The sequence below is a fragment of the Empidonax traillii genome, unplaced genomic scaffold, assembly GCF_003031625.1.
Source record: "Empidonax traillii isolate 1590-97213 ecotype Southwest subspecies unplaced genomic scaffold, ASM303162v1 scaffold1576:size94697, whole genome shotgun sequence".
Classification (NCBI taxonomy): domain Eukaryota; kingdom Metazoa; phylum Chordata; class Aves; order Passeriformes; family Tyrannidae; genus Empidonax; species Empidonax traillii.
The window spans coordinates 24,461-40,531 of NW_020956769.1; the positions used below are offsets into that span (position 1 = coordinate 24,461).

Here is a 16,071-nt window from a genome sequence, read left to right on the forward strand (position 1 = left end):
ACACTGGTGAATTTTCTCTTACAGGAAGAGGAGAGGAGGGAGCATTCCTCAGTTCAGTTTGCCTCAAGGTGCCTGAACTGCAAATACTCAGATTATAAATTATTAGGAGGTGAGCTGGGTTATTTTTTTTTAAGCTAAGTGAATGCCTTGGCCAGATTTCCAAGGAACACAACCCAATCCTGGTGGACACATTTCTCTCTGCTCGAGCCAAGCAGGAATGAGATTCCCGCTGACCACTAGATGGCAAATTGTTACAGCAACCTCAACGTGAGGTTTTCTTACCGCAGTCGGGATCTTGCTGTCATTAGGCTGGTAAAGGCTCCGGTTAGGGGCAAAACATAAATAAAAAATAAAATACGATTAATCCCTGTTATTAATCCCTGTTATTTTCTGTTCCACCCCCCCCCAAAAAAAAAAAAAAAAGCTGACTCAGGATACAGGGGATTACAATTCTTTCTTTCAGATTTCTAAACCAGTGTAACGTTTATTTTCACGTCATTATTCCCCTCTTGGTGATTAACTAAATTCATTTTTGATGCCTTAATATTTTTAGTTTTTCTCTCTAATACATATGTGTATGTATATATTCCATTATATATTAAGACATTATCTCTCCTCATCACCACCCTGTTGCCACCAAGGGAAATCCAAGCAGCCTCCTCTGCCTCTGCCCCTGCCCAGTCCTGCTCAGCCAGGCTCCTTCCTCGGGAGTGAAGAACCCACACAGGGGTGGTGTGGCTTTGGATGTGGGTTTTTTGGAGGACAGCAGGGGCAAAGGGGCTGGAAAACCGGCTGGAATTCCGTGGCCAGGTCTCTGTTGCAGGCAGGTCCTGCCGGTCATGGCCACATCCTCTGCTGGGTTTAGAGTCCCTCTCACACTTCCAAGTCCTTTTCTTTGCCCTTTCTCTCAGCTCAGTAAGAGGCAGCCAAACTGCTATGGCTGGGCAGTTCCCACTTTATTTAATTTCCTGAGGGTGTGTGCAAAGAGAGGAAGGTGATTCAGAGCTGCCGAACCTCAGGTTGCTCTGGCCATTTCTTGTCTGGTAGAAAAGCAAATGTAGCATAAAGTTGATCCTTCTGTGGCTGTGCTGAGAGAGGAGAAAACTCCCTTAAACAATCCCTTTGTAATGGCCAGTCCTGGGATGAGAGTTGATGTGGGGAGACAATCATAAAATCGTTAAGGTTTAATCATATAATCATTAAGGTTGGAGGAGATCCCCAAGATCATCGAGTCCAACCTTCAAAATAAATATATAAAGGAGGTTGGGGGGGTGGAGTGGGGAGGGGGTGAGGAAGTACAGTGAGATTTTCTGAGGAGGTTCTTGTGGTTCAGGGGGCTTCCAGGACAGCCCAGACTATAAAGGGAGTGAAGACCTTTATCACTCTGCAGGCTGTAAATCCTGCCTTGTCCAGGTGGGACACGGAGCATCCTCCTCCCCACACACACCCCGAGGCAGCTGCTGGGGAGTTTGTCCTTCCTCCCGCTGGACAGATGGGCCTTTAAAAATCTGTTTAAACTCAGAACATCGGGGTTCGAGCCCACAGGGGTGGCCAGTCCCCTTTTTCCCCCCACCGTGACGGGAAGCAGAGGCTGCTTTCACCTAAAGAAACTCCGCGCTGTGCCCTGAGCCCACGGGAGGTGTTTGACAGCACCCTGAGCCCCGTCCCGGGGTGAACAATCTGAGATGAACATACTGAGAGCCAGGGCTCTGCCACTCAGCCCAGATAAGTGGAGCCCTTTAACACCAGCCCTGCCAGGGGCTCGTTCCCTGCTCTCCATGTGATAAGCTGCCATCGGCGCCTCAGGGGACACTCCGACCTGCCGGGCTGCTCCGGGGACAACGAGGGTGTGCAGAGTGATCTAAAGCACGTCACGGGCTCCCCCCAAGCCCCAACCCCAACTGTGGGGTGTTCCTAATTAAAAATGAGGGGGTACCAGAGGGGTTGGGAGCGTTTGTGTACGTCTTAAACAGCTGAGGAGATCGGCACAGCTCAACAGAGCAGTGGTAGATCTTGCACAACCAGAGTCTGAAAAGCGGGAGATGGATTTAAAAAAAATCTCCAGTTAAAAGGTGTTTTCACGATCCTGAGCCTCACAAGTGTTAATACAGTATAAAAAGTGCCTGAGAGAGAGGAGTCTCTGTATCCAGAGGCCACTAAAATGGTCTCACACTGATGGGACAGTTAATCCCCAAACAATCCGTGCAGCCACGAGGTAGTTTTCCTGCCGTGAAGACATTTGCACGGAGCTGTTGCCCATGGACCCTCATTTTCCCTGCCTCTTGGGAGCAGTTTCCTAAAAGCTGTCAAGACAAAGTCACATCTTTGGGCACCCATTAAATTTGGAGAGCGATTAGTCCTTCACTTTGTTGGTCTTGGACAGATGCAAGACTTTTCCAGGTGAGGGTTCAGCAGTTGCCCTGTGAACTGAGGCACTGGCAAGTGTTTGATCAGATCCCTTGGTCATGCACAAGCATTCTGAGCATCCCAAAACGTGAAGTTGCAGAAGCCAGACAAAGAGGAACAAGGCTTTATTTGGAATTTTTGCTGCAATTGAAGCCAGAATTAATGAGACATTAGAGACAGTTTCCCTTAAAAAGGCATAGAAAAGACAAAATTTGATATTCAGCTGCATGGCCTTCAAAAGAGAGAGAGAGAGGCTGCTGACAACCTTAATTTACCCAGTATAATTCCAGGCTTCGAGTTACAGAGGCTGGAATGTAATACATTTTCATCTTTGCACTTTTCAGGCTGCACTTAAAAAGTACTTCTTACTGAATCAATCTTTCCTACTGTTACACACAAGCTGCTTTCCCTTTCTGATTCCAGCCCTAACATCAAATAAACAGAGCAAATATTAGCCAGGCTTGTCTAATTTATCCTCGTGCTTTGTTGGTGTGCTTACAAACTGTTGACTTTGTAATTAATATCTCGTGCTGGGATATCGACAAAAAGCTGCCAGAAAATATTCCACCTCTGCTTAGTTCTCAAACTGTCAGTTAAATAATTTCAAGTTATTAATCAAAATTGTCAGCAAAATAGTTTCTGGTGGCCAGAGCCCGTTTTTTTCCCTATTGTTGGAGATTAGGAATCTCAAAACCCAAGGTTCTCAAACCCAAGGACAAGGTACGTTTAGGAATCGTTCCCAAGGACTTTGTTCATTTGGGGGCTGTTGGGACCATTTAAGTGGAGTTCTCATTCAGGAAAAGGGATGGTATTCCTCAAACAGCCTGCTTGGACTGACAAGGAAAGGGGAGCAGTTTTGGAGGTTTCAGGGAGGTTTTGTGTGGTTGTCTTGTTTTTGTCAGTGACACTGGGGCTGCTCGGAGAGTTCCCTGGAGTTTAACACCCACATGAATGCCAAAGCACCACCAAATAACTGCATGATGAGAGAAGGAATTTCAAAAATGTAAAATTAAAACTTTCTCTTGACCTTTTTCTGTCCAACTGTTCTGTGGAGGGAGCGTGATAAGAAGCCTGTGGAGTGCAAACTCCTGGGATTAAACAGCTCCTCCTCTCTGTTCATTAGCCCTGCACTGCTCCCACTTTCTGTCTGAAGGTCTCAAATAGGAACTGATTTATTTTTGATCATGTCCCACCAGGTTTGAGTTAGTTCAGGACTGAATTAATAAACTGTGTGACCTTTAAGAGTATTACATTTTGCATGACCTTTTAATGTCAGTTAGAGCCTCCATCCACATGGAGACATATCCTGAACTCATAGGAGGGGACACAGATCAATAGATTTCCTGAGATAACTCCTATCCCATGAATGATACAAGCAAATATATAAATAAAATTACTGTCCCTGGAAATATGTGGGTTTTCTTTATTGCCTGTGTTTGTTCCCTTTGAGGTTGAGCAGGAAAAGGGGCAGGTTCAATGCTGGAACGTGAGACACCGAAGGATTTGCTTTGACTGTCTCGTGTAAGGATCTAAGAATTCCCTGTGTATCACCCTCTGACTGCAGGACTGGGCTGTGAACATTAATGTGTGCGAAAAATTCCCCAATTAAGTGCAAATCCCACCCAATCCCACTAGGAACCGGCAGCTCTCCCAAACATCTGCTCAAGGAGTGAGCCCACAGGGAGCTGGGAGCCCCAGGAACAACAAGTCTGCGGAGAATTTGCTGCCTGTGACTGACAGGACAGTGACAGCAAGGCCATGTCCAGCTTTTTCCAGCTCTTTTCTTTCTGTTTCAGTTCCTCAGGCTTTGCACTGCCTTGATAAATCTCAGCTTATCCTTATTTATCTGTGTGGCCACTGCCCCGCGCTGAGCCCGGGCTGTGCTGGTGCCACACGGGTGGACTCCCTTCCTGGGGCCTTTTGTCACCTCAGGAGGAAAAGAGGAGAGAGGAAAGGGAATTTCCAGAGGCAGTGCAGGTGCTTTGTGTGTGCCCTGCTGGTCAGTGGGAGCCCCATCCCCTTCCCTTGCCTGGCAATAGCTGGGGAAGACGTGCCCTGGGGGCTTCCCATGTAACGCCACTGGTGTCACACAGCTCAAGCAATTCCCTGCCCTTGTGGCTGCCCAGTGACTTCCCTCCTTCCCCCTCTTTCCTTTTCCTTGCTCACACAGGCTGTAACACGTTTCTCACTCCTCTCCCCCGACTCTTCCATGAAACAGCATCTTCCCATTTTCCAGGGACATCCAAGCCCGAATGGAGCCAGGGGGAACAGCCCATTTATGGGAAGGGAATCCAGAGCAGCCAGGAATTGAGGCATACGGGAATAAGGGCTGGGGCAGATGCAGGAATGGAAACTAATTTTAGTTATTCCCTCGCAAGCTCATCACACTGTCACTGTCACACTCTTCCTTATCTCCCATATCACACCCAGCAGTTACCTCATGCCAGAGCCACCTCCTGACAGGGACCGGTGGGGGGCATTTTTGTAATAATTTCATCCCTGCATTTTGGAAAACCTCAAGTCACATGCCGTGGTGGTTGCTGGAGCACGTTCCCTCGGATCCACCTCCCACCTCCCTGAAAGCTCGTGCGTGCCTGGGGTGTCCTGGAACCCAAAATCCTGCTTTTCCACGGCTCTCAAAGAGGATTTTGGGTTTGCCCAGAATGAATTTTCAAAGTTTCTCAACAAGCTGCCTTGCTGTTGATTCAGTCTGAATCCAAATGCTGTGGCAGGGATGTGTCTTACACCTCCTTACACTGGGCAGTGGAGTTTGTTTTTTTTTCCAGCTGATCCCAGTGGTTTTCAGTCCTGATTAACGTCACCAAAGTCACTCCTGTTCTCCCACTAAACACACCCTGTTCTTTATTAGTGCTCCATGACTGATGGCCAAAAACCCTCGTGGGGGGGGAGTGTGGTGGCTTTTTTGGAGATTTCTCAAAGGTTTTAGTCCAGAAACCAGTGCAGTTCCCCTGTGCTGTGGAGCAAATTCCTTGCAGGAGCAGGGTGGGATAGGCTGTCCATGTCCTCTGCTTCCTTGGACAAGGAATTTCATAAATTTTATGCCCCTTTGCCATCTTGGGGGTCTCATCACATGCAGTTCATGTTTTTGGGGGGACAGGATTTATTTATCATCTATTATTGTGCTGCTGACACAAGTGGACATAAAGCTGAAATTAAAATTGCAAAGCTCTTTGAGATCACAAGATAGGGGAAGTGCTTGATGCTTCTTAGATTTTCTCTCTCACCTGCCCTAAATGTGGGGATTTAGAATTGCAGAATGAAGTTCTATCCCCCAAAAACTGCAAGTGGATGTGAGTCCTTCCCTTTTGAAATCTGAAATGAAACGTTTTTACCTCCACAGCCCAGCCACAGTTTTACCTGTGATTTTTATATTCATATCCAAGCAGGAACAAACAAAATTTTAATATCCTCTCCCCCTCCAATATATTATTTATTGAAATTTTTTTCATCAAATATCTAGCTTCAAATACTAAAAAGAAAAAAAAAAAAAGAGGAACTCAAAGGAATATTTTCCTTCAAGTAATGCTTCTGTATTTAATCCAAGAACAACTCTGTTTCCCTCTACTGAAACTAATCTCTGTGGGTTTGCTTGGTGGTGTTTTCTGAGAGACTTTTTCAAGAGATTCCATTAAAGAAATTAGAGAGAAAAAGGAAAAAAAAAAAAGTTGGAAACAAAGAAACACTTTTTTCACATTTTAAAGAAAACCCTAATGTATAATAGCAATGCAATTTAAATGTCTTAAATAATTTGTTAAGGTATGGGCTGCTGAACCCAAATCCACCTGAGTTTCCATGTGGGGAAATTAGATGTGACATCATGTGACCAAGTGGAAAAGTTGCTTTGCATTCCCTGAGGAAATGTTCATTTCCAGCAAGCCCAGGACACAAACATTAATTGTTTTTTAAGCAAACATCAATGTCTTTCCCCAGAAAAGGCTCCACGTCCCGGGCTGATCCAACATTGGAGCGCGTGGGTGGGAGCAGGTGTCCCTCCATCCCCAAAACCTGAGGCTGAGGAGGCTTCAGAAACACTTCACATCCCAAAACCAGGCTGAGGAGGCTTCAGAAACACTTCACATTCCTTCTCCCCCGAGGAGCATCACACCCCTGGGGTCTCGCCTGTCCTCGACCTTGACACTCGGCACAGCCCAGCCTCGCTTCCCAGCCTTTCAGCACCGCTCCTGCCTCGCACATTCCTGCTCCAGCCCGGCTCTCCTGCTGCCTCTTGACAGGAGCAGCCCTGGGGGCATCAGCTGGGAGGAAGTTGGGGGGGTGCCCGAGATTAGGGGCTATTTTGGAGCCCCACAATCTTCGGGACTGACCCTTTGGACAAACACGCTGTTCCCGCTGAGCCTCGGCCACGCGTGTGTTCCTGCCCTCCCTGCTGAGCCCTGGGGGAGGGAAAGGCTTCCCTTTGCTCCCAGGGGTGATTTTCCCCTCCAGTTCTTACTGTGGCACAAGAAGGGAGCATTTCCAGCCCGCAGTGTCACCTCCAAGGAAGAGCAAAGCGCGAATTCCCCAGAGCTGGGTGTGCTGGGGGCTGCTCCCCAGCACTGGAGGGTTCAGTGCAGAGCCCTGGGCTTTCAGCAGCTGCACTTTCTCATGTACCACTGCAAATTAACTGTAGAGATGGGCACCAGCTTCCCAGGAGTGAGGGCCAAGAGGCCTTTCTGTAGCTCAGCCTGCCTGATGACTCTCAGGGATGGACCTGTGCAGGGTTGGAGTTGGTGATCCCTGTGGGTCCCTTCCAGCTCAGCATGTTCTGGGATTCTGTGACTGATGCACCACATATTGCTAATGAAACTGGGTCATTGTTTATGCCACAGATTTAAGGAGGATTAACAAGTGATGCTTATTAATGTTCCCTCCCCAGCTACCTCAGGTAATCTACTCAGCATAGATGTTTTTGAGAGCAATTCCTCTCTAGGATGCTTTTTGTGCATGGAAATTGCAGTGCATGTGGGAAAAAAGAAGGACAAACCTCTTCCTTTTGGTGACATGAAATAAATCCCCTGTGTTAAACAATTTAATTCAGAAAAAAATGATTACGTACTTGTTGAATCCATCAGCCTGCAGCCCAAGGAGGCTGGAAGCTGCCTCTATATCAGATGTTCTCTCTGGGTATTCCTCATCTGGCACATCCCCAGCAGAGTCTAAATGGAATAAGTCAGGAAAAGCAGCAGAAGCTGGTTTGTGGATAACCCTGCCCTCTGCTATTGTTCAGGGGGTTATCAAAATGACAGCGGAAATGCAAAGGCACTTGGAATGTCTGAGCAGGAATCATTCCTAACGAGGCACTGCAGCAGGATGACACACTTGGGGGTTAGGGAATCGATGTCAGAGCACTGTGCTCACACTGTTTTTTACTTTACATGGTTATATCTGCAGGGTGTGAAGTTACAGATTCGCAGGAAATGTGTCTGGGCTGAGCAGGGCCCGGGGAGTCCCAGGCAGCTTCTGGTGTCAGAGCTGCTTCTGTCATTGCTGCAAACCCAGGGATCCAGGATTGCACAACAGGCTAAGTTTTAATTCCTGGGAAATGGGAGAGAACATAGGAAATCTCCCCTGCCTCTAGAACTGTTCATCTGCACTAACAGAGTAACAGGGGGAAGAATTTCTCTCGGTGTCTGATGGAGTGCAGTCCCCAAAAAAGCCAAAGTGTTCCCAGTGAGAGAGGAGACCCAGCTAAAAACCTGCTGAGGAAACCCTTTTAAAGTCAAGCCCTTCAGCTCTGAATGTCACAGAAAACCCCAACCCCTCGGGAAGGAGCCCTGCAGCACCACAGACCCCGGTGCAGCAGCTCTTCCAATGTGCTGCATTCTGCAGTTTAATGCCATCTGCACAGTTCCATCAAATCGCTGCATTTCTGAAGAGATGTTTGAACACTAAGAGGGAAATCATTTCTGCAGGTGGCATCACTCTCAGGATGAACCTCCTGGCTGAACCCATCCCAAAGAATTCCCTTTACAGGAGCCACTGTTGTGCTGCATCAAAGAGTTAAGGCAGAGTCTGTTCTCAGGGTTATTGATGTTGATCTCACTTCCTCTGGCAGCAAAGCCCTCACCTGGGTGAGGAATCTCCACCAAAAAGAGGACTGCACTTTTCTCTCAAAGTTAATTAACAAAAATCACCCAAACTGCTCCAAAATTTCCCAGAGTTTTCCATTCTTAGCTCTGGAAAGCCACGATATCCAGAGATGGGTCTTTGATGAGGCTGCAGAGGATTTATAGATAAACTTGCACAGGTGACCACAAACATCACAAGGAGGTCTAAATTCATCTTGCTGAGCTCAAATATCTACTTGCAGTGTGGCATAGCAACAGCAGGGACCTTGATAAACACACTTGGCTTCTATTGTCAGGTTCCCCATGTTCAGAGGAGGAAAAGGTTAAAGTGCCATGACAAAGTCTGGCTCCATGACATCAGCACTGCACGTGATTGTCACAGAGATAATAATTTCGTTATGTTTTTAATTATATTCTTTTTTATTTAATTTTTAATGAGGTTAAAATGCCGTGGCAATGTCTGGCTCCATGACACCAACACTGCACGTGATTTTAACAAAGATATTTGTTTTATTTATTAATTTATATTATTTTATATATATATATTTATTCTACATTTATTTTTATTTATTCTATCCTATATCTTTACTATACCTTTATTTTATATTTATTTTGCTTATTTCATTTATTTTATGTATTTTTACATCACTTATATATATTTATATCTTTATTATCTAATTATTCCATCATTTTTGTAGTATAATTTATTACATTGATATTTAATAAAAAATACACTATTAATTTAAACCAGTATTAATTTAACACCAGGCATGACCTGACTGTAATTGTGAGTTGGATTTATGGCCATTTTGCCAGTGTTAGATTTGGGTTGATGAAGAAAGGGGAAGGCTGCAGAGACGGGGTAGCAAATCAATGGATGTGCTCAGACAAAAAGCAGAGTCCAGAAAACCCAGCAGGTCGGTGGTTTGGGTGAAGTTTTTAGTGCTTGGAAGGGGAAACTCTGCAGCAGGGGCAGAAATTCCTCTTTATCTCGAGTGCTGAACCCCTCGGGGACAGGAGCTGAGCTCCGACCGTGCTGCCAAAACGAGGGCACTTGGGAAAAGCCTGTGAGGAACAGGCAGGTTTAAGTGAACAATGTGTATGAACCAGAGCTGTCTTTGCATGCACAATGCTCATGGTTTGTGGGTATTTACACACTAAAGCATAAAGTTGTAGCCACGTGTTTCTGCATGTGGCCATGGAAATTCCAGCACCTGCTTTTTGCAAAATCATTTCCACGTTCCCCACGTTGTGTCTCTGAGCTGTTTGGGTTGGTGTGGAGCAGAAATCCGAGTTGTCTGTTGGCCTCTGTGTGTTTTTAACACTGACTGAGGATAAACTGTAACTTGCCAAGTCACAAATATGTGATTAAGAGGGAAATGCAGATTTTCTGAATCGTCTGTGAATACCCCGGTCATAAGAATCATAGAATACCTCAAGTTGGAAGGGGCCCATAAGGAACATCAAGTCCAACTCCCTGCTCCTTGCAGGATGTCATTCCCCTTGCTCATCTTGAGCTCAAGTGCTGCTCCCCATCCTCGTGACTCTGGTGTTGTGGGTGAACTGAGACTTCTTGTCCCGGGCTTTGCGCTGGACAAGCCCAGAACGGAACTTTTCCCAAGGAAATTCCTTTGTCAGGGTACCATAAAGGCTTGGCTCTAAAATAGTTTGGCCAAGGGCAGGGGTGTTACCTTGAGGGAGCTGTTGTTTGCCCGTGGTGGGAAATGGAGGCTCCACGGAATTCATCGGGATCCGCGCGGGGCAGAGCCGTTCGCGCTCGGCCCAGGAAATCGGCTACCAGGAGGGAGAGAGAAAGGGCAGTTCCCCTCCGAGGAGAAACTTGTCCTATCTCTGAGTGTCCTGCGCAGAATGTTTACAAAACGCTCATTAAGGCAGAGGGGATTGCGAGATAGCAACAAATCTGGTGAGCAGCTCACGCTGCCCGAGATAAGGGAGGCAAGGCGGCCATAGCAGGGAGCAAGTCAGATCCAATTACCGGGCCCTGGTCTTGGGGAGGGGGAAGGGGGAGACAGGCAGGACGGATCACAAGTTCCAAGACAAGAGCTTCCAAACTTGTCATGTCTGTGTGACACGAGCCGCGTACGACCCAGGGGATAAAACGGCCACTTAGCCCTCCCGAGAGCCAGAGCCCGTTGGGGTTGGAGGCTCGAGCGAAGCCATGGGTTCCATAGCGCTCCAGCTCTGGGCTGTCCTCTCCCTCCTGGTTCACCTGGCTGCCTGCAGTCCCATCCTGAGCCTGGAGCACTCCTCCCTGGAGGAAGACGCGCCTCTTTTCGACGAGATCCTCTCCGAGCAGGACGGGGTTGATTTCAACACGCTGCTCCAGAATATGAAGAACGAGTTCTTGAAGACCTTGAACCTCTCTGACATTCCCCTGCACGAGTCGGCCAAGGTGGACCCGCCAGAGTACATGCTAGAGCTGTACAACCGGTTTGCCACCGACAGGACATCGATGCCTTCCGCAAACATCATCAGGAGCTTCAAAAATGAAGGTAAGAAATGTGCATGGCTGGGAGAAGAGGATAGAAATGAGCGTCTTTAGAGCCAGAGGGGAATGTCTTGAGCAGCCACTGAGCGTGAGCTGAGCTGGAGAAAAAGGCCTTTAGGTGAGGATGGTCTTGGAAATCAGCAGCTGACACTGGGTGTGCCACATCCTGTGGGACAGATCCCTTGTCCTTCGCTCTGGAGACTGCAAGGTTTCAGGGGAAAATATGCCTTTAATATTTGGGCAGCACCACATACAGTTTTGATGCATCATTATCCCCATAATGACACATCGTTTGCAATTACCTGGTTAATTTTTCAAATGGGTACCTTCAGGGATATTTGGAATGAGGGCAAGAGATGTTTTTACACACTGTTCAGGGGTGCAATATTTTCGTATTATCAGCTTGACCAAATGGATTCTCTGTTAATATCCCCTCACTGTTGATCCCTGGGGTGTTTGTAAAGGTTTCTTCCCTTGGCATTGGAGCACAGTCCAGTAGATACATAGAAACATGGGAAGTGGAATTTTGGATAACCCTTAGGCTTTATTTTGGAGGACCAAAGTATTCCCTAATAAAAACAACCAACCAACCAACCAACCAAACAGAATCTGAAGAAGCCTGATTGTCATTCCCCTGTATGTTTTCCCTTCATCATTCCCTCTCTGTTTTCCTTCATCGCTCCCTCACAGATCAACAAGGACGAGATAATTCTTCAGTACTAACAATCAGTATTTTGACACTGCCTTTTTACAGCAACACAGGCTTGATGTTAAAAATGTTTTTTCAACTAACCAATTCCAAATTCCCATTGCTCCACTTGATGCACCCACGGGATGGGGGTTGCTCTCTTCTCAGTTTGCACTGCTCAGAAAAAAATTAATGGGATTAAAAAAAAAAAAATGCCAAGCACAATATGGTGGAGAAAAATAGTTTAGTGGCATAAACCTGAAATCATTCCACCTGCAAAAGCAAAATGCAGGTTTGCAGCACCGAAATGGCACGGGCTGACCTCTGGCAGCACTGCAGGTGGTGTTTCATCACTGCAGAAGTTCTGCACCAGGTGGGGGAAATTTGGCCTGAACTTCTGCCATTGCAGCGTTTCTCTCCCCTCTTCCCATCCAAACCAGGCAGGCTGCTGATGTTAACGCAGCTGCAAAACTACACACGGTTCAAGGGCTATGCAGGAGAAGTTTGCTGCGTGTCCTCACAGTCTGTGTAACTGAGAACCATCCACTTCATGTTAAAGAGCTCTTTTGATAGAGGAATTCATTATTTGGGGTGGTAAGGACAGGAGGAACAGGCCATGACATTTTTTGTTGTTTCCTTTCCTATTGAAAATTGGCAGCAATGGTAGTTTCATGCTTTTCCATCAAATCCTTTCTTATAGAAATATAACAGGCTGCATGGCTGGAATTAACTCTTTGTCTTAAACCATGGACCATAATGTGGTAAATGAGACTGTAATCAGTTCTCAATACCTGATTAAAAGCCCTAAGGGAAAATTTTATTTTCCTGCGGACTCCAAATCTTCCTTCCTGACCCTCCTAGGGGTGTAGTGGGAACAGCAGGAGATCTTTCACCCTGTGGACTTTCTAGCTGAAGAGCAGAGCCACAACCTGGCTTGGAAAGGACCATCTGTCCTGCCCTGCTAAGGCTCACTCAGCTCCTTGCACATGGTGTGGCCTTCCCCTTCCTCCTGGTGAATTCCTTGTGCTCATCTCCCATATGATCAAGTGGCATTTCCCCACCCTGGCTTCATTTGGAGGCCTTGTTTTAGCATATTGAGGTCTAGGAAACCCCCAAAGATTACTTCCAGTACGGAGATTCACAGCTCAGCTTGGATAACGTTGCCTTTAGCCCCCAGTCTGCTCCTACCCCGACACTGTTCCCCACCAACTGACATGCAGGGAAATGGAAGCAGAATCAGCCCTCATTTTTTTTAGTTGCTAACAGATGAAAATGTAGAATGGAAAAAAAAAAATTAAAAAGTGAAAAGGCAGGTGCCTCAAAGCCTCTCAAAACTGGAATTAAGCAGGACAAGTCCCTGCTTGCCTAAGTGCACCGGTGGAGCGTGGCCAGTACCTGCAGCTTTATCAGTGTCAGTTTTCTACAAGCATATGAAAAATGGAGTAGCCAGAGGTGAAGAGAGTGACAGGTCACAAGTAGTTTGCCTCTGCAGAAATGACAGTCTCTGTGTCCTGGTGTGATTTCTGGGGAAGCAGCGAATCCCCCCAGGGAGCCGCTCCCTGCACTGGGGCAGAAATGCACCAGGCACAGACAGGACAGGCAGATATTGCACTTCTTACATGTTTTATCAACTAAAGCTGCCCTTAGGGCCTGGCTGAGTGCCCTGTTGGACTGCTCCCCTGGAGCCCACTGGGTCGGTGGCAGGACTGATGCTCCAGAGGGTCACACTGGGGGTTCACCACCTGCTCCTCCCAACCAGGAGCCTTTACATCTCTCAGAGCAACTTCTCCTCCACCAGTGCTTGGGCTTTGCAGTGTCTGAGGGATGTCTGAGCAGCAGGGAATACCTGTTAGCTCAGAAACACCGAGCAGACACAGATTCTTGTAGCTTATACTTCTCATATTCACTCCAGTCCTCCCTTCCTCTTACACTGAAGAGATTTTTCCTCATTTATTAAATAATTGCTGTGCAGCAACCTAAGAGTGGTTTGTATTTCAGCATTATGCCACACATTTTCAATATGTGACCCTTCCAGTTGGGAAGGAAGTCCTTGGAAGGGCTGAGGGTAAAAGGAGAATCTCTAAATCCAGGTTTATGGTCTGTTAGCATCTCTGGGATCTTGCTGTTCTTTGACATCACAAATAAAGTTGGCCTTTTTTTCCAAGTACAGTTTAGGGAAGTGCTGGGAAAAAAAAAAAAAAAAAAAAAAAAACACAACATCACTTTCCTGGAGCTGTTCAGCTGAAACCAAGGGATGGCAAACATGTGGGATGTTTCTGGATGTACTGACATCCTTCTAAACTCTCTGATCTTTGTCCCTTCCAGACTTGGATTCCCACCCTACTGGTGTCACAGGGACCCGTAAATACCCGCTCCTCTTCAACGTCTCCATCCCTCACCACGAGGAGATCACCATGGCCGAGCTGAGGCTCTACACCCTGGTGGAGAGGGACCAGATGCTCTACGAGGGGCTGGACAGGAAGGTCACCATTTTTGAGGTGCTGGAGAACGTCCCCGGCGGGGCAGGGGAAGGGCCGAAGCTGATGGCCCTGGCATCCCGGCACGTCTACGGCACCAGTGGCGAGTGGGAGAGCTTTGAGGTCACCGAGGCCATCCGGCGCTGGAGGAGGGCCGGGCTGACCACGCACCGGCTGGAAGTTCACATCGAGAGCAGGGAAGGGGAGGAGCGGGACGGGGAGGGGAAACTCGACATCGACATCAACTCCGAGGCCAAGCACGTGCCCCTGCTGGTCGTGTACTCCGACGACCAGAGCAACGACAAGAAGGAGGAGAAGGAAGAACTGAACGAGATGATAGACCACGAGCAGCTGGTGGACCTGGAGCAGCTGGAGGTCGGGCACTTCCACGACCAGCCCGGCGAGGAGGCGCTGCTGCAGATGCGCTCCAACATCATCTACGACTCCACCGCCCGGATCCGCAGGAACGCCAAGGGCAACTACTGCAAGAAGACCCCGCTCTACATCGACTTCAAGGAGATTGGCTGGGACTCCTGGATCATCGCCCCGGCCGGGTACGAAGCCTACGAGTGCCACGGAGTGTGCTCCTACCCGCTGACGGAGCACGTCACGCCCACGAAGCACGCCATAGTCAAGACTTTGGTTCACCTGAAGAACCCCCAGAAAGCCTCCAAGGCCTGCTGCGTGCCCACCAAACTCGACCCCATCTCCATTCTCTACCTGGATGCAGGGGTGGTCACCTACAAGTTCAAATACGAGGGCATGGTGGTCTCGGAGTGTGGCTGCAGATAGTAGGAGGGAAGGCACAGGGGAGGGCACAGGGGGAGTATTTAATGATTCAGTCTGTAAATTTGTACATTTCGGATTTGCTATTTAATGAGGTTATTTAATGAGGCATGTACAGATAACTGTGTGCTTCCTGTTCTGGGGAACGGGCAAGTCGTACGAGCGCAGGGATTGTATATTTTGGTCCATTGCTTCCTTCTTGCTGTTCCTCGCTGTCTGAGTGATGACCGAGTCCCTCCTCCCATCAGGGCACGGAGCAGATGGCTGGATTGTTTGGGAGAGCTCTTCGTGCCAAAGGGGCACATTGAAATCCTCAGAAATAAAGGCATATTTTTGTACTTTCTCGATGTTCATTGGCATCTGCAGGGCTGTTAAAGATAGGTGAGCCGTGGCCAGTCACATCTAGATTGTTCAGTTTTCTGCAAAATCTTTATAAAGACCTTTACATGCTCCATTTTTTAAATTTAATCTCTGCAGATCTTATTCTGTCTCTGATCATTCTGAATCACCACAGGCACAACAAGGAGTTAGACTTTTTTCCCTTTTTCTTATTCCTTTCCCTGTCTCAGTTTAAGGTAACTAGCAGGGAAGATTTGGCATCTGGAGCTGAAGGGAACCGTTCCCATTCCCACCTTTCTCAGGAAAACAAAGGGCCCAGGAGCAGTGCCAGGCGTGGGCCATGGCAAGAAATTCCCCCTATGCAGATTTAGTCCCAAACCACTCTGTGTAAACCAAGGTTTTGCTGTGGTGGCCACAGCTTGTCTCCCAAGGGCCAGAGCTTTGAGTGGCAGAAAGAGGTGCTGAACATTTCCTGAATGTTGTACCACCTAAAATTGTCCTTGAAACTTATCCCAGCTAAGAAATTCATCCCCCTACTCGGAGCAGTGAATTCCAGATGATACAGCCACGTAATCCCAGTCAAATGGCCCAGCAGTGCTGCACCAAACCTGCACAGAGCAGGGCAGAACAGCAAACCCCTTCGACCCCGTGGGACAGGGAGGATCTTCCCTTTCTGTGAGTGCTGGAGCTGTCAATATGTAAGGATGTTGCCCCCCTCCCCAAACCAGAGAGAAGGAGTCACATGCCATGTTTCTGCCACTCCCCCTCGACAAATCCTGG

At 47.7% G+C, this 16,071-nt stretch overlaps 1 protein-coding gene across 2 annotated transcripts; it reads left to right on the forward strand.

Moving 5' to 3' along the window:
- Positions 1–8,232: 8,232 nt before the first annotated feature.
- BMP10 (bone morphogenetic protein 10) lies at positions 8,233–15,290 on the forward strand. 2 transcript variants are annotated; one of them, XM_027907930.1, is made up of 3 exons: positions 8,233–8,237; positions 10,636–11,005; positions 14,015–15,290. In XM_027907930.1, exons 2-3 carry the CDS (start codon positions 10,672–10,674, stop codon positions 14,956–14,958), a joined length of 1,278 nt encoding a protein of 425 aa, XP_027763731.1. In that variant the 5' UTR covers positions 8,233–8,237; positions 10,636–10,671; the 3' UTR covers positions 14,959–15,290. The 2 variants fall into 2 exon arrangements, with proteins under 2 accessions (XP_027763731.1, XP_027763730.1); XM_027907929.1 differs by lacking the exon at positions 8,233–8,237 and having other exon boundaries at positions 10,430–11,005.
- Positions 15,291–16,071: the final 781 nt, after the last annotated feature.

Bases quoted from the DNA above. Each gene is read 5' to 3' on its own strand.
- BMP10 (XM_027907930.1), top strand. From the start codon at position 10,672: ATGGGTTCCATAGCGCTCCAGCTCTGGGCTGTCCTCTCCCTCCTGGTT. The intron at 11,006-14,014 runs GTAAGAAATGTG...TGTCCCTTCCAG, and splicing joins CAGGAGCTTCAAAAATGAAG to ACTTGGATTCCCACCCTACT.